General features: G+C 32.9%; 1 protein-coding gene across 1 annotated transcript in view; it reads right to left on the bottom strand.

Moving 5' to 3' along the window:
• The window catches only part of LOC125051890, a 73712-nt gene that overhangs the window by 12993 nt on the left and 37793 nt on the right, over positions 1 to 22926 (bottom strand). Inside the window, exons 2-5 of the mRNA XM_047652502.1 lie at positions 14151 to 14286; positions 13233 to 13410; positions 8777 to 9163; positions 8471 to 8592 (exon numbers count right to left, since the gene is read on the bottom strand). Of these exons, the coding sequence (XP_047508458.1) occupies positions 8471 to 8592; positions 8777 to 9163; positions 13233 to 13410; positions 14151 to 14286 (823 nt within the window). The remainder of the gene's footprint in view (positions 1 to 8470; positions 8593 to 8776; positions 9164 to 13232; positions 13411 to 14150; positions 14287 to 22926) is intronic.

The raw sequence follows: 22926 nt of genomic DNA, 5'->3' as shown, positions 1-22926 counted from the left end.
ACAAAGTAAGATTACAAACACAACACATGGTGCAATTAGCTCTGTCAAGTTTACATGAGCCACACTCTGACCTATATGTGAAAATTAGGTGGCTGGTGGGGTTGCTTATTATTTATAGTCGATATTTGGTTCAGAATTAATTTGAAATTTAAGTTTTAGTTAAAGTAACGTAACATTCTAAATGCCCGATGCCCGGTGGCGATGTGTGTCGGGTCGTTTAATTCCCTCAAATATGGTTGAGTAAAACGATGGCTGTGATGGCTTGGAAACTGGAGTGCGAGGTTTCCGTTCAGTTTTGTAATTTAATACAAATAAAGAATGGACCGTATCTCCCTCCATCTGGTTTCTTCTATCTATGTTTGCCATAGTAATTTTGAATGATAATTTGATATTTTAAAAGAGTACCGAGAGTTTTTTACGCCGGCTTTTTCGCTCGGCCTTCACCCTCGGTCTTCTTTGCCGATGAGTAGGGATGTCTACTTGTACATATTAGATTATGTGGAATAAGTGATACCTGTATCTTATATTCCATAATAAACATTTTTTTTTTTTTTATTGTATTGTCTTCAGCCTTATAAAGGTCATTTTGTCTATAGTTTCAAGCTGTCACTCTTGCTTATAAATTATAATGTATATTTATTTATTTCTTTCTGAAAACTATTATATGCCAGCTTTTGTATGGCAATTAAAGTCTACAATAAATTACCAAAAGAATTAAAAGATCTTCCGTCTAGATTCTTTAAAAAGCGACTTAGTGAATTACTTTTAGAAAAAATGTACTATTCAATAAATGATTATTTGCATGAAACACCGTAATTGATATAAAGCTAATGATATAATGTATATAATATAATAGACTAGATAGTATAAGAATAATTGACATTGAATAATAATGTGAAATACTTTAAGACAAATTTGCGCGCCATCGTGTGTGGCAGAATATGCGAACGATTTATGATTGTATCACCTTAACATTTTGTACCATATTCTTGCAAAAAATAAATTATTATTATTATTATTATTATTATTATTATTATTATTATTATTATTATTATAATGCTCACTAAAACCCAGTCGTTATGGGCCCAGCACGCTTCCACTCCAAAACGAAGAAAACTCCAGTCCGGTTAAACAAGTAATTTAAAAGCCTTAAATGATTGAGTGGGTTTTTAAACAGCCGTTCAGTCATAGCTTATATAATTCCAGAAACAATGAAAATTACAAAAAATAATCAATAGAAGCATAACAATAGTGTTAATAGTGTTTAGTGTTAACAATTTATTAAAAAAATACGCGAGATACTATACAGGTACTGTGTATGGTAATCTAGTTTAGTTAAAGATGGGAATGGGACCAAGCGAATAGGCTCTTCTATAGGTACTTAATGCAATCTTCGCTACATAGCCAGGACAAGCGCTCATCTTAAGCTGTATACGCTTAACAGCTCACATGGGCTTCCAATTTAATGCGAGTCACGACAAAAAGTGTTTTAAAACGCTTAGTTGTGAATGAGTATAAGTAAATTAATCCTAATATTAGCTGAACATAGCATTTACGATGGTTATAAAATGGTAATTGCAGCCAAGACTCTGATATATTCAATTATAGTTACTAATCATTTTATTATAGGTTCGCGTCACCAAGGATATCCGTGCAATAGAAACTGGTAACAGTTTATATTACTATTATTATCTTAAAGGTTTAGTAACTGTTCTAGTAATAAATAATAGATTCTAGCATAAACCACAGATAATCGAGCGATGTTTGTTTTACGTTTGTTGGTTACGTACAATTGTTGGTTTTACGTAAAAAAGACACCAGTCTTTATTGTATTATAATGTAGTAATGATTAAACAATCTTGTTATATGAAGGAGTGACTATATGTAAACAATTTGAATTTCTCGAATTCACAATAATTTATGAGACTTACGATTCTTTTAGTCTTTAAATAAACAGGCTACTTGCAAAGGATTTTGTCTGAGATCCTTTATTTGATTATTCCTTGATTTATTTGATTCCAGTGGCGCTACAACCTTTTAGGTCTGGGCTTCAGATTTTTGTTTCTGTTTCGGAATCTTTTTTGGGTTAAAAACATCTCGGTTTCTTCACGATGTTTTCTCTCACTGTGTGACTGTTCAATTTGCACATAGACAGAAAATACATTGGTGAAAAGCCGTGATCGAATCTGCTTCATCAGGGAGAAGAGTCGCACGCTGAAACCACTAGGCTCTTCATCGATACCCATACTATAGAAAACCAACACAAAGCTGTGTTCTTATGTAATTTATAGTACGTTTTTATGAATATCTTCAATATATGTCTTTACGCAATAAAACTCCTAGCAACGAATGTTGGGACGGAAAAATAATGTTCTCATTGTTTAATGAGTTTAATAACCTGTGCGGAAATGGAGCGCTGTTTTGATGTTTCGGGATTTATGTCACCGAAATGTTACACAACATTTATGTGTTTAGTGTGTGTGAATTTGGGTTGAGGTTTATTTTTTTTGGCTGGCGACGCTACAAGACGAATTTGTGCAAATTTTCGTGATAATTATGTAAATTACCTATACGAGTAGCTAAGAAGAAAAGTTTGCTTAACAGTAAGTACTAAGTAAAGAACTGCGCAAGATATGTATGAACAATTTTAATGCTACGCGCAGCCACTAGAGGCGCTGTAACATTCAAATACAAAATCATTTATTCATTTAGGTAACACAATGTACACTTATGAACGTCAATATAGAAATACATATTAAATGCTTCTAATTTTACATTTACTGCCAGTTATCATATCAAGAACGGACGAGAAGAACTGGCAAGAAACTCTCCGCCACTCTTTTTAATTGCCAATTTTTTGGTTTACAAAATGTTTGTAAGAAGCTGCAACCATTACACGATATTTCACATCTTTAAGTAATTAATAATAATAAAAACAAATATTAGAGACATTTAGATTTATATTTGATTTTACATTAAAGACCGTTCTTAGAGTTTAATTCTTGTGAAACCCATTCTACAACTGTTCGTTTATTTATTTGAACCATAATGTATAGAGGTGGGTAAAAGGGCAGCCTTACAAACTAAGGCCCTCATTATCAACTCTAGGGCCGATACTTCTAATAGTGAAGTTTTAGATATTTGGACTACCTTGGGATTATGCGATACAAGAAATCCAATTCTCTATTTTACTCTGGCAAACGAAAAAAAGATAAAATTGCATTTTAATAAAGCACATTAGTAATTAATGAAAACGTATTGTTTTCAAACAAAGCATTATAGATATCGAATAAACAATGCCTTTGTGAATTCCTGTGCGTGCTCGAAACAAGAATTAAAGCATTTTAGTAAGTTTTCTTCAAATTAATATACTCGTATTTACATTCTTTAACGCAGCATATATCTTTATAATTATGGGATTTCTAACCCATCGTCATTCAAAACCAACAACCAACTTACATCGCAAGATTACCAAATACTAAAATTTAAGAAACAAATCCGTTCTAATTGCACCGTTTCAAAGCATTTTATAAATATGTTTTGAGAGAAATAAAGAAAAAACTTTATTATACACAATAAAAAGGGACATTATTATATTATAATTATTATATCCAGCCAGCCAGTCTCCTTCTTGAAATGTTAACGGTACTTGACAATAATTTCTACATAAGGCATTTTATAATCAAACGATTGTTGCATAATAAGAATATTTTCTATTTCAGCAAAAAATCTTCTCAATGTTGCTTAAGATTGTCAGTATGTATAGATTTGAATGGTTAGTGACCATTTTGTTTTAAGGTAATGTCTCTTTTCATCACAGCGTAAACAGAATTTGACAGATACAAAAGATTACTTTATTTAACTATTGTATTAATTTACACTGATAAAACAAAATAACTATGTCAGTCAAGAGCAGCGAATATATACATTTGGCATCATATCTGCGATCATGTTACAGATAAATACGAGATGAGTATAAAAGTTGTCGTAAATTGTATTTAATGGGCAATTTTAAATAGGTACTGCAAATATTCTACTCTGCTGTGTTCACAATGTCACGCCAATGCGTCGCTAAGCCGCTTTAAGAATCACAGGATATCGAAAACAGTTGAATATTCTCTTAGAATGTATTTTAATATTCTTAACAGTTGTATACATTTCATTAACATTTTTGTAATCTATATCGTATGACGAACTCAACGCAGTCTGAACTAATTATAATTGTTCACAAAAATCAAATTCACTATAGATAGAGGTTGGTAAGCCACATAGCTCTTAGCTCTAAATACAATTGGGAAAAGATTATACTTTCAAATTCATGTTCATACATTTGTGCATTACATGACTTTTTTGGAAACAAACACCGACCACACTACGTGATACACAACGCAAACCCTATGTACGTTAAGCTACCCAAAAAAGCTACGTAAAAAGCTACCCAAAAAGGGCTGCCCAAAAAAGCTACCCACATAGGGAATACAGAGGACATAGGGAATCCTAGTGCACTCCATCCTTTTTGTTACGTTTTTTCTTTTCTTTTTTTCCTTCTATTATAACTAGCACAGAACTGACTCCTTACTCTGTGATTTCCAATAGCGGTCTTAATGAGTCTTTGTTCCGCGAGATACTAAGGCTACATCAACGCTACGGATATTGAGAGAACTACATGATGGTGAACAACTTGGTGTCACTGTCGTTATTAGAAGTTGCAGAATAAGGGCCCAGTGCTTAGAGTGCATTAAATATGTAACGTGTAAATATAATATTATAGGTACCTACAGAATCGGCATCGTTTGTGATAAGGAATAATCTCTAATATGCCGTAATAACACAAATTGCTTTTAAAGACTTAAAATAGCTTAAACTATGATATGATAGTAATTATGTTTGCTTTTTCAGATTGCATAAAGAATTAGACAATATAAAGGCCATATGGCTAGGAATATTAATAATACGAACAATCAGATCAACTAAACTATACGTTAATTTCTTTCTGTCAATGTGTATTCTGGCTTAAAATATACATTAACGATGGTACTGAAACTTCCAATGTGCACGTTCCATGTCGCAAACTTGAGCTTGCACGGTACAAAAACTCAACATCAAAGTCGTGATTATTTTCGCTATTAGGAGTTACAGCGCACCGATTCAAACTAGTAATAAGTTCTATAAGGCGGGTAATATTTATCATATTTCACTTCGCTTTTGTTAAATATCCTTTTAAGTAAATTAGGTTAGTTTTAAATTACTTATTAGTCTAAAGTGAGGCTACATCGTAATGTTAAATTGTGTCTTTGTGCTGACATTTTATATAGAAAAATATTTGACTTCGCGGGCAACTGTTACTATTGCAACTGTGACTTAGCCCACTGACCTATTTCAACGTTAGCATACTGATCTAATCGCCTATTTTAAATGCATTTGCATTTTTCTTCACGTGTTCTTACATAAACAACATTTACTAGATACCCACGTATAACAAAGTATTTGTGAGGATATTTTGTGTTTCTCTTGGAGATTTTAAAGAATGGTATCCTCCAATATATAGCCCAATTAGTTGATGATGGCCATGTGGCCTTTTAAATAGACTTATGAATTATTAAAACCAATAAAGTGTTATAATTTTTTAAATTCTTACAATCCATTTCTTATAAATAACAGCTTATTTTGAATATATGTAATGTGGAAATAGTTAATAATAATATATAATCAGAAATAGTATGTGGAAATAGTTCATAAATAACAGGTTATTTTGAATATCTTTATTATGATTTACCAGCAGTTCAAGTGACGTAACTGGAAATGGATAGCCGATACACTCCGAAGAGATTCCAATAATATCCCCAAGCAGGCGCTTGATTGGAACCCGCAAGGAAAGCGGAAGAGTGGCCGTCCCAAGTAAACCTGGCGTCGTACAGATGACGCAAAGAGAGCCGGAAAGACTTGGACCGAGATGAAATACGAGACTCAAGACCGAACGCTGGAGACTGGGGACGCCCTCTGCCCCAAGGTTAAAGGACATTAAGTCAAGACAAGTTTTTTTGGGTGTTCAAATTTCTTTGAATGGTTGTTAGAAATGAACCTGTAGGTAACAGCCGCATCCCCGGATTCGCGCGACAATATTTAGTCTTTTTTTAATATTTAAAAAAATATTATAGCCTATACTCGGGAATAGTGTGGCATTCTAATGGTGAAAGAATTTTAAGAAATTCTTGAGTTTATTCGTTACAAATATAGAAAAATCTTTCCTCTGAATAATATTAATACGTCTATAGATAAACTTGAAGAAAAAGTGAACAGTGTTGATTTTTTTATAGGAAAATTACGTATGCTTTTGCAAAATTGATGTCAATTAGATAATTGAATGACCCTGGACGCTAAACAGTCGGAAACAGATCAAATTCGAATGGGAAGACGGAATTTTCTCCGCGCCTAATGTCAAGTTCCTTCCCAGTAATTTATCGATATCCTCCGAGGGACCTATTATTGGAAACGACTCAGCTATATTAGCTATCGGTTTTATTAGAAGATAAATTTTAATAGAGTAAAGTACAGAACATAAAAAAACAACTGTGTCAAAATCCTGAAGAAGAGAGCGTATCAGTTCTTAAAAGTCCGTCAACGTACGCCGTAACCAACTGGCAATGTGTGTCTATGGGCGGCGGTGCCACTACATATCAATTATATAAAATTCTGACCACTTCCCCACCCCCTGAAACATTTATTTAAAAAAATATGGTTTTGTCACACGGGTTTCATAATTTTGCGTAAGTATGGCGTAATAATCACAATAAGTACCAAAATTTGAAGAGGGAAATAAAAATAAACGTATAATTGATACTACCAGTTAATTAAAGCACTTTTTCTATCAATCATATTATAAAATATGTTTATTAAATTTTAAACATTATATCGTGAAAAGTAAACGATTAAACCGCCACAGTCCACATAAACCAAAAAGCATAGATTAAACAAGGCAGGTGTCAAATTAAAGATTAAATAGCCGTAGCCTTGAATTTCACATGTTAAATGTCAGTTTTATCATGTCAATAATAGCGCACGCATAAATAGAATGACGCAGCATCACTTGGCAACGGTTTGGCGCCTTCCGACATGTTTGTTTTAACACATTTATGGGGCATTCAAAATGTATTGGTAATTTATATTATACTGAAATCTGGCTTCGCAGCAGTGCTTGTTTTGTATGTAAATCAATATTTAAGGGTGAGATTTAGAAACGAGACGTTTAGTTTATTAGACAATATGGTTGAACGCGCTAAAGTTAGGAACTAATTCAAATGTAATTATATAATTAGACAATTCAATCCTACTATGAAAGAGTATTTAAAAAAGGATTGTCATTATTTGCAAGAAAAGTACTACAATAACAATAAATTTTTTTTCATAGAATAGGGGGCAAACGGGCAGGGACCTCATTAACGCTCTCAATCCAGAGGGATCGCAAGTGTGTTGCCGGCCTATTAAGAATTGGTACGCTCTTTTCAGCCACATAGTGGTGGTCTGCGGCAAAAACTGCCTTAAAAACGCTCAGTTGTGGAACGACGGACGTCGAGGTGATACGGATTGAATTTCGTATTCTGCCTCGACGACCGATGATGAAAATTTACTTTAGGCTATATTCAGAAATGAAATCACATGGTATAGACATCAGAGTATAAACTAATGAAATTCCTTATTGCGTTGTTAATTCAATTGTTTTCACATAAAACATAAAGCAAAACCAGTTCAACGCGAAAATTGTAAACACGAAACCAGTTTTAAGCGAAAATTGGAATAGACATAATAAACAGAAGAATTGAAGAAATAAACAAAGTTCTGTCAGATTAGTACTGGACATTGGCCATGTTATTTACTGGGATTAGAAATAACTGTATATGGCAACTGGCCATATGATGAACTCGTATTATAGTGATGTAAGATATCGCTAGATGGCAATAGAAATAAATTACAACTTAGGATGTTTACGTACGAGAATGCTCTATGCGCAGAAATGTTGCGCTGATAGAGAGGGAAACTTTAGTTTTGAGGCTAAAGACAAATCGAACTAGTAAATGTTGGCATACGAACTTTTCAGCCCAGTTATAGACTTTTACTTACACTTTACGAGAGTAGATCGCGTTTGATTTCATAAAATTCCGACGATTATAATATAAGCAAGGTTCGAATATAAATTTAAAAATATATTTATACGATTTAATAATATTTTAGATTACAAACACGCTCTCTGCGCTGCTGATTTTTAACAAAGAAAAGATTCTTTAATTTTAATTTTTCAAACGAAGTGTAAATTCATAGATTTTTAACCAAACAAAAGAAAAATCGATTTCGATTATTTATGTGGAAGACATAATAATTCTTTGTACCTTTTTTGACAATAAAATTAATATTTGCCAAAAATATGGATAGCCCTAGCATATAAAAAAATAGTTTCTTTATAAAGGAAACTTACCTAGTAATGTAGTCTTGCTTATCAGCGATCATTTGCAAGCTGATTGCGTCACGGAGCTGCATAACAATCGCCGCTCTTATAGCTTCTATACATCGTATTTCTTCTATTGTTTCTGATAGTACCTTGAAAAAACTCAATTACTAAACATCTTAATTATTATAATATAAGTTTAATTTTTTGTTTATGTCATGGAATAATTATTGTAGTCTTAATTTAAATTTTTATATAATTAATTCAACTGTTAAGGCGTAAATTAGCTTGGCTTGGTTCTGACTTCTCAGTGCTAAGTAACATAATAAAACATACCTCTACATCATCAGTATACAACGCAGTATTCTTGAATAGCTCCCGCTTGAAGACCGTCACAAATGGGCCTTGAACACCCCCAACAAACTTTTCACAGTTGAAGAACACAGCGTCCTTTTTCACCATGCCTTCTTCGACGCCGGGGAAAGTTGGGTTCATGTCAACAGCCGATGTTGGAGCTACCAGGGTGTAATCCCAGAAAGACCACGCCCTATACTGATGAAGTAGCAATGTGGTAGCCACATCATCAGCCAGGACTCCAGTGAGTTTTGAAGCCGCGGGAAAGAACCCGATCATTCGCTTTCCCGTTCCTGTGTTTTCTTGTAATTTGTGCTCTAAATTGTTAAGGTCAATGAACCCTTCTTTTGTTTCTGGTATCTTGATTAACTGTAAAGATAGGAAATTATATAAGTATTCAATATCCGTTTGGATTGATACAATCTCTCTATAATAATGCGCGCGAATTCGTCTTCTTCGAAGTAAATACAAAGTTGCCGAGCTTAACCATGTGACTCACGTTTGAACCTCGTCTTTAATGGATTCTTTCCATGAGTGTTTGTTAACTATGGTCATCAGGAAAGAATAACGCGAAACAAACAGCAACAGTCCAGTATGTTTAAGCAAAAGTCGAACGTAAGGCACCGAAGACTGATAAAGAAAGAATTTATTTATAGAGGATAGTAATAAATAGACGTAGATGTGTCTGCTCTATCCCACATAAGAGTGTTACGGAATATACAGGTTTAGGATCGCTACTCTCTCTCTATTGTAATAGAGAATCAGAATCAGTTGCGAAGAGATGAGAAAATCGTTGTAATATTGTTGTTTTTATACGTACTACAGTTATCCAGTATGAATATTATACTAAGTACAAGGAATTCAATAAACACAATTAACAATTGAAATTCAAAACAGTTTAAGACAAAGCCTGTTATAGTTACAAATTGCGTCCGTTTGTCCTTCACCTCTAAAACAAATGTTTTATTCAACGTATTTAGAATCGTAAATTTCAGTTGAAACAAAATAAGAATCCATAATGGATATACTTGTGCATGAGTTTTTGTTTCGTTTTTAATAATTTTATCAAAAGCTTTTGAACGTGGTAATGCACTTTTACTAATCTCCAGAGTTTAAAGAGAGTAAAGAATATACCTTATAATTTGCATTAGCGTATTGTTTCCTTTTTAACATAATACTTTAGTTTAGTTTTTATGGTAAGAATAAAAATATCATTTGTTATCGCATGTAACTTTTGTACCCTTTTGTTAACTGAAAAAGGTCAAAACAATTTAAGTCTCTAAATTTAAATTTTTGTATAATTCTGCACGTTTTACAAGTAGGCGTAGAGTATAGGCTGTTGATGATTACTTCCGTTTGTCAAAGATTTCTCAAATGTAAATAATCAGCTCGTTATTGAACTCATTTAAAAAACCGAGTGTGGGTTAAAAGACGACGTTATGACAAGAATAGGAACAAAGAATGCTTAGGTATTTTTTTTTGTATATTTTATTCTAAGTGGCGTTTATGTTTTTGAAAAAAGAGATAAAGACACACGGAAGAAGTGGCTATTTGATACTATCGTCGTACCTTGCATCTTTGTAATGCTTATGTAGTTTGGTCATGTAGAAAAGATGAATGAGAAGCCGTTAATATACAAGGCAACCATGAGTGGTGAAATCGGGTTGGGGAGTTTTTGTCAGACCTGACCAACAGGTACTAGACATGCATGGTGAATGTCACGGAAAGGTATGTCAGGAGTAGATTCGTGGTCTCTGCCTACCCCTTTAGGAAAAAGGCGTGATAATATAAATAAAATAACCTTATATCGATTCGTCAAATTTGAAATTGAAAGGTGAACAACCGTTTAACCAGATTACATCGTTGTACATGCCACTCTTTTTTATAAGGTTTCCTTTGATGGCTACGCATTATACTCACGTAATCTATAATACTCGGTAATGGTCACACATATATTCCTGCTAATATTAAGTGAGAACTACTACTAGTAGTAGGTTTCCTAAGGTATGATTAAGATTTCTGTTTATGTTTTAAAATTATTAGTTTTTTTTCTAATAGGCCTTTCTTGGCTTAGACACGCCGTCGACTTTTTCCAAGGCAAGCCGATTTCGTCACGTAGTATATAGAGCAACTTTGTAGAGTCTCTCGGCCTTCTGTAAACTTGATATTTTGGCTTGATATATCGTAAACCCCAAAGATGTTAGTAAATAGGGCTCTTTGTCCAAAGACGTCCCTATTCGCAGAAATTATTATATTTTAATTAAATTATTAAAAAAGGTTGTTCAACTTTCATGCGCTCGCTGCGAGTTTTAATTCTTTGAAAGCAATCGCGACTTTTAAAAGCCAACGCCATTTTGATAAAATTACATGCATTTAGCAGTTTATACACACGCTGATTATTCATTAATTGGGTCTGATGTTTTAAATAAAATGATGGCTAAATAAACCTACTACTATCATGACTAAAAATACCGTATATCTACGAATATTAAGCAGCGCTATAAAAACTCTACCCGTAAACACTATACAAAATCATACGACATAGAAAAATTTGTAAATTCTGTTTATATTTTGCGACGATATTACGCATGCCTGTCATAACGAACCCGGAAGTCGATAGCCCATAGCTATTAATTCAAGGCCTAGGGGAAGCCGCCCTTCGTGACCGACCCTCAAAGTTGGTTCATTGTACGTTTGTAGTAAAATTCATGGACATTTGAACTATAGTACAATTTTGGTTTCAATTTCCTCAAATAAAAATTTACTTTTATATTGCGATTCAGTGAAAGGCATAGTTAAGATTAATTTACATGCTATTTGGATAAGTAAATTCCAGAAGGAACAAACCCGAGTACCACCGACGCGGCTGCAGTGGAATCTGAAACAGATTCAGATATGGATATACCGAAGCTAAGGGGGCATTCGATCCACAAGAAAAAAATATTTCTTATCTTTGATCTTTCATCCAATATATCCATTAATTAATAAACTACAAATATAATGCGCTCAGAACTTGATTCCGATCCAGGCGTGAGCCTCCGAAGCCTTATGGCCATAGATAATATAAATGACAAACAACTTAACCAAATTCTTAATGACACTCGAAGGAACTAGCGTTTAAGATACAGGCTAGGCCTAGTTTAAACGCTAGTGCGCTAACGCTAGAAGTATATTACATATATGTATAAGGTTAACCACAATGAATATTGTATCTTAACGATTCGTAGCCTAGTGTTTGTTTACAATCTTTTAAATGTAATGGTTTGAGTGAAATAAAGTATTTTATTATGATCTATAGACCATTTGCTTAAATACTAATATTAGTTTAATTCAAAGTCAGTACATGAATAAGGTAAAAGAATTTAAATGACATTGCGATAGTCAAGAATTACGTAATATAGGTTATGGTTAGACGTGACCTAAGCTGATAAGAAAAATTGCGAATGAAAACATGTTTTATACTTTGTTTTGTGATGTTTTGGTTATTGCAAAATTTATCTTAAAACAGGTTAAATAGTAAATAAACGATAACAAACGACCATTAAATATTTTAGTGGAAAACAAATATTTTAGGATTAATTTCGTAAAGTATTTTTAAATCAAATTATGTTTTTTTTGCCAAATGTGTTTTTCTACGTAAGTTTTTTTAATTATTTTTCTTTTTAAAACAACTTCTCAACGTTTAATTATGATCCAAGTTATTCAAATCGATTTAAAAATAAGAGTCGCAAAAAAGAAATTAACTTTAACGCGATACGAGAAAAACAAACACTAATTTTATACGCTTTAATCAAGAATACAATTTACTACATGTGTTATCAATGTGTTTTTCCTTATTAAGGTTTTTTATTGAAAAAGTCAATACAAAAATAAGTCTATACTTGCTGTTTATATTATACTTAAATAACGCAATTAGAAATTACTATCATAAAAACTACATCAAATTGCACCCTTTTAACTGTATTCTATCGTCTCTTTCATTCAAATCATGTTTACGCTGTGACAGAAAGGGACAGTGCGTTTAATTAAAACGAAGATATTTGCATCAAATTTTACACAAAATTCGACTCAAAAATAACATCGCTCCGTTAAAATTTAGTATTAATTTTTAAATGGTAAGAAATAAAATTAAATCAGTGGCGCTTCAACCTTTTTAGGTCTGGGCCTCAGATTTCTGAATCTGTTTCATGATCATTTGTCTTATAGGCAAGTAGATGATCAGCCTCCTGTACCAGACACGCACCATCGACATTTTGGGTATAAGCCGGTTTCCTGAGATGTTTTCCTTCACCGTTGGAGCCAATATTAAAGGCGCACATAGAAAGAAAGCCACTAGGCCAACACTGCTCACCAATAGGCAATATTTTATCTTATATTGTCAATACTTTATATAAATGTACGTACAGAATGACCGATGCTTAAAAGCAAGACAACTCACTTCAGCACCGCATTCTTTCCAGGGCGCCAGTTGTCCATCCGTTTCCCGTGATGATACAAATACCACCACCCTCTGCGGCTGAAGCGCTCTAAGGAACCGGGTGAGAGATGCCCCAAGGACCACCACATCTTCCGAACAGGCTCTTACTGCTCTGCGAATTATATCCTTCGATTCACACCTGAAAAAGGGAACAAAAATTCCATTTATAGTTTTCGAGTTTATCGCATTCAGACTTGATCGCAAGTCTTGAATATATAAGGATACTTACAAATATAAATATACAAATTTGAGCGATTCTATTAAAATTAATGTATAAATTTTAAGCAAATTTCATTACTTAGGTTTAAAGAAGTTTATACTCATTAAAAAACATACACATGTCATACTTGCATGACAAAAATAAAATTAAAAACATAAAAAGTAAAAGATATCACGCCACCTTCGTACATTGTTATGCATTGGAACCAAAAAAGTTCGCAAGCGTTCCAATATCTCAGTAAATATATAAACAATAAACTACAAGCTCCTTATTAGAATGCCAAATCGTAAAATGACTGCTTCACGACTGATTTGAGCGCGACCGCCGCTGCGGAAACCGCTGTGCGAGTTCGAAAAGTGAGTTACAGAATCGCTGAAGCAGAAGGCTGTTGTCAACTCGCTTTGAAATAGGTTATATTTAGGTATATGATTAGTTAAATTTAATGTCCGTGTACGTTTAATGTTTATTAATATATTAATTTTATTTATTTGAAGTCCAATTTCAGTTCCGTAAAAACCACAGAATGAGTAAACTGAACATCTGTAGCACATGTGCGTTTACCTTTAAGAACATGATTATATTTTTTTTAATAAAATGCATGTTGTGTATTTATACAGCTGCTTAATGTTCATTAATTTTGTGTCAATGTGTATACTTACCGGAATATTTCCGTTTGTCCCGATGTGAATGATAAAGCAGTGCTGCGTGTTGCGTGTGTCGGCAAAACATCGCGCTGTATGTAATCCTCAATCCAGTTTAACGCGCGACCAGATCCACTGTAGTCGCAGTACACAACTGTTAACAAAAGAAAAATTGTTGAAAAAACATCTATGCCTCGAAATTGTGATAAAAATCTGCCTTAAAAATGCTCAGTAGTGGAACGACGGACGTCGAGGTGATACGGAAAATTAAATTTAAAGATCGTATTTTGTTCCTTTTTAAAGATTTTAAATGTTATGAAACGCTTGACCAGCTGATAATTTCTAGATGTCGTGATTAACTATTATTCAATTAATACATTTATACAAATTCGTTTATACAAACTTACAGTCATAGCAGTATTCAAAGTTATTAAAGGTAGAGAAGACATTTTTACCTAAGATCTCTAGTTAGTTACTTTAACATACATAAACGATAAAATCTTTATATAAAAAGCTCTTTTACTGAACTTCCTCTTTAGGCGTCTACCCCAGACGCCATTTAAAACTTTTTGAGGTATACAATACTATTTTTGCTTACATTTTCATTTTGAAAGATCTCAAGCCCTTACCGAAAAATCGTGCTTAAAGCGAAAAGCGTGTATTGAGGACAAAGGCTGGAAAATGAAAAGCGGTGCCTGGGGGCACACTCGTGAGTTCAATGACCTCTGTCAAGCCTGTGTCAGGCAGGTTGGGCTTTTGATTTACATACACTAATTAGAACTATAATTACGGTCACACCTTGTTTTAATTAGAATAAAACTTTTACACATGTTTTGGAATTTGGGTAATTAGTTAAAAGCATAATTAACTTAGTGATTAATGTAATTATGTATATAAATAATACTACAATTACACTTTAGCGAAATCAAGCCAAGAAAACATCGATATTTTTTTTGCTAGCTTAAATATCCACTAAAATCATTCAAGAATTTATTTTCACTTTCCGAATGACAATTAACGCACTGAAATCTTGACGCTTGTTTAGGTGTGTACCAAGCATAAGTCATAGGGACTGGCTGGATCATAGAAAAGCGTTTTGGTATGTTATTAAAATTATGAATATGTATTTGAATTTTTAAAAGCTTAAGAATAAAAAATTTACATACTATAGGTTCCATACACTAATGAATAATCTGAATTAGGTTTAAAGTCTTGTCAAATAGCCCATTTAGAACAACATAACGCCCCTAGAATCAAGTGGATTTGAAGTGTATATTTTAGTAAGTATTAACGAATGAATAATACTAAAGATTGAATATATTTACCCATATTTTAAGGAAAGAATTTGTAATATTTTCGTATCTAGTGACTTGCCAAAATACCAATTCGAAACTTCTATAATTTGCGTGACCCGCGTATAAACAGACAGATTTGGCGACCGGTCCTATTATAAATCACATAAAGATTTCTGAAAGATCTTATTTATGCTAATATTTTATAGTTGTAACATATAACATTGAAGTGAAATATCATCATAATTGTAAATAAAAATTATTTTATTCCTCTAATTTAATATTCAAAATACTCAGTAATACTAAGTTTGTTATTGCCAACCGGAAGTCTACATTCAACACCGGAAGTTGACACAATGTAGGTAAAACCTTGTTCAACGCGACGTGGCTATTTTGCATATTACATATTTAAACTTGGTTTAAAATCTTTTAATTAGCAAGGTGACGGTCATTTTGTGTACTTGAATATTACAAAATCATGTTATCTGCGAGTATATCTACTGGCCCGAGATAATCTCTAACAATCAACTTTGGGAGCGCTGTCGAGGAACCCCGATTAGCCAGCAGATCAAACGACGGAAATGGATAGGCCATACACGCCGAAGGGATCCCAAGCAGGCGCTTGAGTGGAACCCGCAGGGTATAAAGAAACGTGGCGACCCAGGCAAACTTGGCGTCATACAGTTACAGATGATGATGCAAATAGAGCCGGAAGGACTTGGAGCGAGGTGAAATACAAGGTTCAAGACCGACCGCGATAGAGACTCACTGTGGACGCCCTCTGCCCCATCTAGGAGTTATAGGACGAAAAGTAGCTTCTTTACACTTTTCCTTTTTTAACTATGAAACGGATTTTAATGAGAAGTAAGGTATATATAATAATATCTGCATAGTACAAAGTTCAGGTAACATTCAGAGACGAGAATAAATCGTAAGTGGGTTTTTACATACGAGTCGTAATTCGTGCTAAGTTTCAACTAAATCTTCGTCAAGCTATTTCGTTTTATACTTAGATCTTAAACTCCGATTCACTGTTTCCTCGGGAAAAGAAGAGAAAGAAATAACTCAAATAGCAGTCAAACCATTTCTCATTATTTTATTTTGACGGTGCGCAGCAGCAGACACTTTTCATAAATATCCCATAAATGTTTATTTATTTATTTAAAATTAAACACAGGTCGGGTGTTAGTATATTGACTTAAAAGTTTTAAAATTATTTTTTAAAAACGTTTTTACCATTTTAAACTAAGTGCCGATAATGTTTGTGGACGAGTTTCCTGATCAATAATCCGGCTTATCTAAGATCAGGCTTAAATAAATATAGTGTAAATTTCATATAGATTTGCTATGTATGTAATCACACAATAATCAGTACTAACCTTGAAAGTGTAACATGGTAAATAGATAAAAATAATAGTGATTTGTAACCCCGATCGAGGCCAAATTCGTGACATTTACGATAAGATAATATTTGCAATTCGTTTAAAATTATTAAATTCGGTTTTATTCAGGAAATGTACGAACAAAATCTATTTACTGTCGTTAATATCTCTAAGAATCCCTCCACCGTATGTGACAAGATAGTCACAAATGTTTCATGTGCCTCGAACACGAATTATGTGCATAATTAGCCAATGTTTCAGGTTTTATCTAACTATGACACTAATTATGATGATGTTGATATTTTCCACGTCACCAAAGAGGATGTAAAGATATTTGAAGAGGCGGGAAGACTGACTTTGTTTAGCAGTAAACATTTAGTTTTATCTTTGAAATATTAAGTATTAATTGTCGGTTGTTTACTGTTCAGTTGTCTTTTATTTTTTTCTTTTTGTCTGATGTACTTACTTATGTTTTCTGTTCCATATTTATTGTTTACCTATGTAATCTGTTTTGGCTTTGTATATTGTCTAAGTGTTTTGTATTATAATTTGGATCTTAGTTGTAAGATTAATAAATAAATAAACTGTTCGCAAATAAAAACATTTTTTTTGTGAACAGAATAAGACATATGTACGAGGCTCTAGTACAAAATTTCACACATTCAAATATGTACATATTTATGGATTTCTAAAAGGAAAATAATGACGCCCAGACGCTAATCAAATTATAACTATCCTTAACATAACCAAACTAATTAAATTCTATAAAGGAATTTTAGACCACCAAAAGATCAATAATCTAAAAATTAAAAAGGAATAATACTTTAACCAATAACATAGGCAAGTCTAAACATAATATATATCCTAAAAATATATATTATCGCTGCACAATCGTAACGACAATACTTTAATCCTATACAGATAGGAATTAAATAATAATCGTTATAAACCAGTGACTCCATAAGCTAGGTCTTGGCCTCAGATTTCTTTATATGTTTATTGTTTTTTTTTATCATAGGCAAGTAGGCACTAGGCGATCCGCGGTTGGTCTCATTGTTAGATGCAAGAAATGCGGCAACCTGCTATCTAGACTGGCTGTGTATCATAAAATATATTTACAAATTAAAAAATAAATTAATCACGGGACATATCGGTTATAAATAAATAAATCTATCAAACAATAAAACATAATCGAAGATATTTCGTAAACTTGTAACACGTTAATTAATAACTCAATGTCAGTTGAAAATCAATGATAAGTCAACAACCTGAATGTAGGTTAATAACATCAAACGGCCAATAAACAACATATCTATGATAATTTTCAATGTTTTCTTTGGCAGGTATTGTTAGACATATCAGTTAGACATAATTAAAAAAAAAATATTAGTAACCAGGTATATATTATATAACCTTGACGCCTGGCGTTATGCGCTGCAGCTGCTAGTAGAGGTATTTGCGAACCAATACGACTTAGGAGCCTTTAAGAAAAGAGCGTTCCCTCAAAGGTCGGACGGTTAGGAGGCTCATCTGGTGTTAAGTGATACCGCCGCCCACGGACTGCCAGAAGGCTCGCAAGCGCGCTGCCGGCCTTTTAAGAATTGGTACGCCCTTTTCTTAAATTACCCTAAGTCGAATTGGTTCGGAAATACTCCAGTGGGCAGCTGGTTCCACATAATGGTAGTGCGCGGCAGAAATTGCCTTAAGAATCGCTCAGTTGTGGAACGACGGACGTCAAGGTGATACGGATGGTATTTTGTATTCTGCCTTGACGTCCCATGATGAAACTCAGCTGCAGGTATTAGTCCGAACAACTCCTCTGAAAGTCCTGTTCGTTTGCCTCCGGTCTCATAAATTTGGTAACGTTACGAAGGTCTAAGAGGGAGACACATTTTCTCAGACAGGTGAGGATTTTAAGTCATATTTAAAGCTACTAGATACATAATATGTCTGACAGTTCTAAAACGCCGGAAATAACCAAATTTATTTCTTAATATTATAGTGGTTTATGTTTTTTTATCTAAAATGCATAAGCTAGATCTTATAATGAACAAAATGTCACCCAGTTAGCCAGACTGAAAAACAAATATACTATGTAAATACAACGATTAGATATGATTACGAATAACTAGTTATCAATATACAGTATTTATTTCACGGTCTGGTTTATGTAAATATGCAAAAATATCTTTATTATATGAAAAATCAATATAGTAACTTAATATCAAAGTTTTTAAATATCTTATTTAATTATTTTAACCTGTTTGTAACAAATGCCCTAGGATTAAACAAAAGACTCTCAGTGGGAAAGCGTATTAAGCGGGAAGATGATTTATTACAAAGCTTATAGTCCACTAGAACTAGGAACACACTGAAGTAAAGAAGCTAATTTCTACTGTTTACTTTTGTACTACAATTAATTTAATTTGAAACACAGTATGCACTGTAAAAATATACAGACACAATAGTGAATTTCGTAACGAAATATACATAAAACTCACCTTACATATACCTAGCAATAAGCTTTATATAACAGCAATAAAATAAACCTAAATAAAAATAATTTCAAGAAGAAAACAATAGACACAAACCTCTAGAATCTAAATACTTATCTATCATAAATCTTAAATAACATTGTGGTAAAGTCAAAAGTCCCTACGCAATTTAACCACATTCAAACAAACGCGTCCCAAAATTTACTTAACCTCTTATAAACTTGAAAGACTCGTTAATTCTTTGTCAAAGACCCTTTCAAGTTTGGCAAACAATGATATCATCGCTCTATATAATACCTACTATTTGCGGCGTCAACCGATTTGATCGAGTAATATATTATGTAAACCTATTCTCTGTTTTTAAAGTGTTGAATTGTTATACATCGCGGCTATAAAAAGCGTCCTTGGAAACACGAGTTTAGAAATAAACACGCCATAGGTCGGAATCCGCGGGGAACCTGTTTTCAAATGAGATTTCAAATTTAGAACAATGACAGATAAGATGTTCTGGTTTTTGCTTTTTTTAACAGAGATTATAGAATAACACAGAATAGGTTTAAAAAAAACGATGTGATAATAATAATCAAATGCTTTAGAAAATTATATGTGATAATAATAGTTTTTCTTTTACTAACGACCCGTGACCCTTTTTCAAAGACTTGTTTAACCAGTACAAAACTCATTATAACCCTTTGAATTAGAAAAAATATATAAATAAGAAATACCTTACCAACGCATTTAATACACATGTCGTGAATTTTAAATTTCGAATAAATATTTTGGCAGAACTATTATCGTTGACCTTAACGTTGCCATTCGAAATTGATTATTTTGAATTGCGAAAAGAATATATTAAGCGTAGCAATACTGAGTGATTTATAGGTTATTTACAGGCGCGCCATACCACGTGTTGAGACGGTGCTTTGCGGTTCGCTGGATGTATCCGATCTAAAATACATCTCTGGGTCAAAGCCAATTTTATTTACACGTGATAAACAAGGGTTCTCATACTTTTCATAAATTTCGCGTAAAACGAAATTTTTATCATGGATGCTTGGCTACTATTGATCGAAATAATAAAAAGGATATATGACAGATTTTTGCTATACAGCGATTTTTGAGTACACAAACAATAAATCAAATTTTTCCTCTGAAGAATCCTGAAGATTTTTTGTTCTATTTATCCAAAGCAATACTATTAAACATTTTACACGTGAACAATCCCAACCGAGTTATCTAGACAAGGTAATGAGGTTATCAAGCGTACATAAGACTTAAGATACCCTGTGAAAGCTAAAATGTGGCTGCTTTGTTGTCTTTTTCTCAGAAATTGTTAATTAAAAAAAATATATACTTAATAAAACATTGAAACTGTGGAAACTGACGTGTGCCCAAACGCATACGTTAGTTTATTATATCAAAATCCATTTTTTTTTTATAGAACAAGGGGCAAACTGGCAGGATGCTCACCTGATGTGATACCGCCCCGCCCATGGACATGGCTCGCGAGTGCGTTTCCGGTTTTTTAAGAATTGTTACGCTCTTTTTTTGAAGGACCATAAGAATAATAATAATTATTGAATTAGTGTTGAATCTTAATAAATAAAAGCCAATAAAATTTTACACAAGACTGCATTTATTTTCATGTAATAAACATAAATCATTTTTACAAACAATTCATATTTTCCACGAAACCTGTGCATGCATAACAAATTGGTCTGATTGAAATACGATCGTTTGTTATTATTTTTTCATTGAAACTACGTAAATGTCGTGTTTGTATTATTAATTGTAAAAAAACAATTCTACAAATTAATATAAAGAATATACTATAGACACTTTCGAATAAGGGATAACTTATTAACCCCCATGGTGGACAGACACACGTGACTCGCACGCTTAACCATTACGCTAACACATATACACATAACACATAATTAGTTTTTTTTTTTAAATTAGGAATGGGTTCTCTATAAGAAAAACATTACGTAATTGTATAGTGTAATGCCTATTTTTTTAAATAAATTTCTTAATCTCCCCGATTCGGTGCGGGACCTTGATTTATATGTAACATATTTTCTTAAGAATTTTTCTATACTCCTATTTTTTTGGAAGGCGAGTTTCGCGAGTCCCATCCCTACGCTATTGTTGCAGTGAAACTTGTTAAAATTTCGGGTAACTTTCTTCTAGGTTACTTTCATATCGAAATGTTGCTCCAGGTCGCATCTGAAGGATTATAGTATATATATCAAGTACCTAAGTCAGTAAAAAGAGTCACTTCACAGTTTCCAGGTCATTTTCCATATCATTTAGGCCATACCAGAGATAAATCTGTTTTTATTTTCACTTAAAAATCTATATACCCGTGCCCAAAAGGAGACGACCATTAACTCAGAGAACCATAAAGTCTATAGCGCTAAACGTCATAACAGATGACATTGACATAATTACGACATAGTATATCATCTACATGTATCGCAAGGAAAACGATTTATTCGAGAAACCAATGTGGTATAAATGCTAGAACAAATATAAATCGAGACAATCACCAACAAATTTATCAAAACATTTAAGAGATCAATTGATTACAAATAGAGTAATATTTATAGGTATATACCTATAACTTAAATTGTTTTTTTATACAAAACTGTACACACTGGAGACGATTCCACCTGATGGTAATGAAATGTGGCTTATTGGAGGGCATGCCTGTCCAGGAGATTTATGTTTAGGGTAGATGAAAAGGGCTAGGATTTCCATTCCTGTTTTTATAAGAAATAGTGTAGTACGGCATCTGGTGATATCGACATCGAAGATGTGAAACTCCAGCGTGCTTCTAGATGAATTTATAGTGTTTAATCTGTGCATGTAACGTACACTTTGACGGACAACTTTTATGCATGGATAAATGTTTTTTTCTCATCTTACAAAATATTATATGTAACTTGAAACTATTATTTTGTAATACTTATAATAACCTAAATAAATACGTATTATTTTTTCGCATAATTTTCTTTTCAAAGTGAGTAGTAATTGCTTCTCTGTCCTCGATAGAAATCTAAGAATTGTTTTGATAAAATATTTATTAAATTGCGTCGCAAATTCCTTCAGCCATACAAAACATCTGGTTAATCAATTATTACAGTTGTTATTGTTCATTCAAGAATGTGATATTTTCGTTCGCGAAATTATTGATTCAAGGTTAAATCGTGATAACATTTATTACGTTAACTTTGGTTAGACATGGAATACTGCTATTAATTACTCATGTCATGGGGTGTGACACATTTTTTATTTCATATATATAATTATTTAGTGTATAATGGGCAAAGCTTTATGCCTGGCAATTGGATTCCTTCTGACACGTCCATGAAAATGTAAGGAAGGACGAAACATAGCGACTTATGAGTCCGACTGTCAAAATCTAATCCATTTATGATACGAGTATATGGAAGTAAAACATACTAATAATATATGACACACAGATTTCCATCAGCGTATGAGCAAGTGTTATGTGCAAATAACTATATTGCAAAGCGATGTTAGTATGTACAATTTATACTAAATATATTACATAACTGGCTTCTCATATACACTATTGCCATTGCTATATTTGTGTCGTAGT

The sequence above is a fragment of the Pieris napi genome, chromosome 8, assembly GCF_905475465.1.
Source record: "Pieris napi chromosome 8, ilPieNapi1.2, whole genome shotgun sequence".
Lineage (NCBI taxonomy): Eukaryota > Metazoa > Arthropoda > Insecta > Lepidoptera > Pieridae > Pieris > Pieris napi.
Note: the sequence above shows the minus strand (reverse complement) of the source record. Positions and strands in the feature narration are given on the sequence as shown.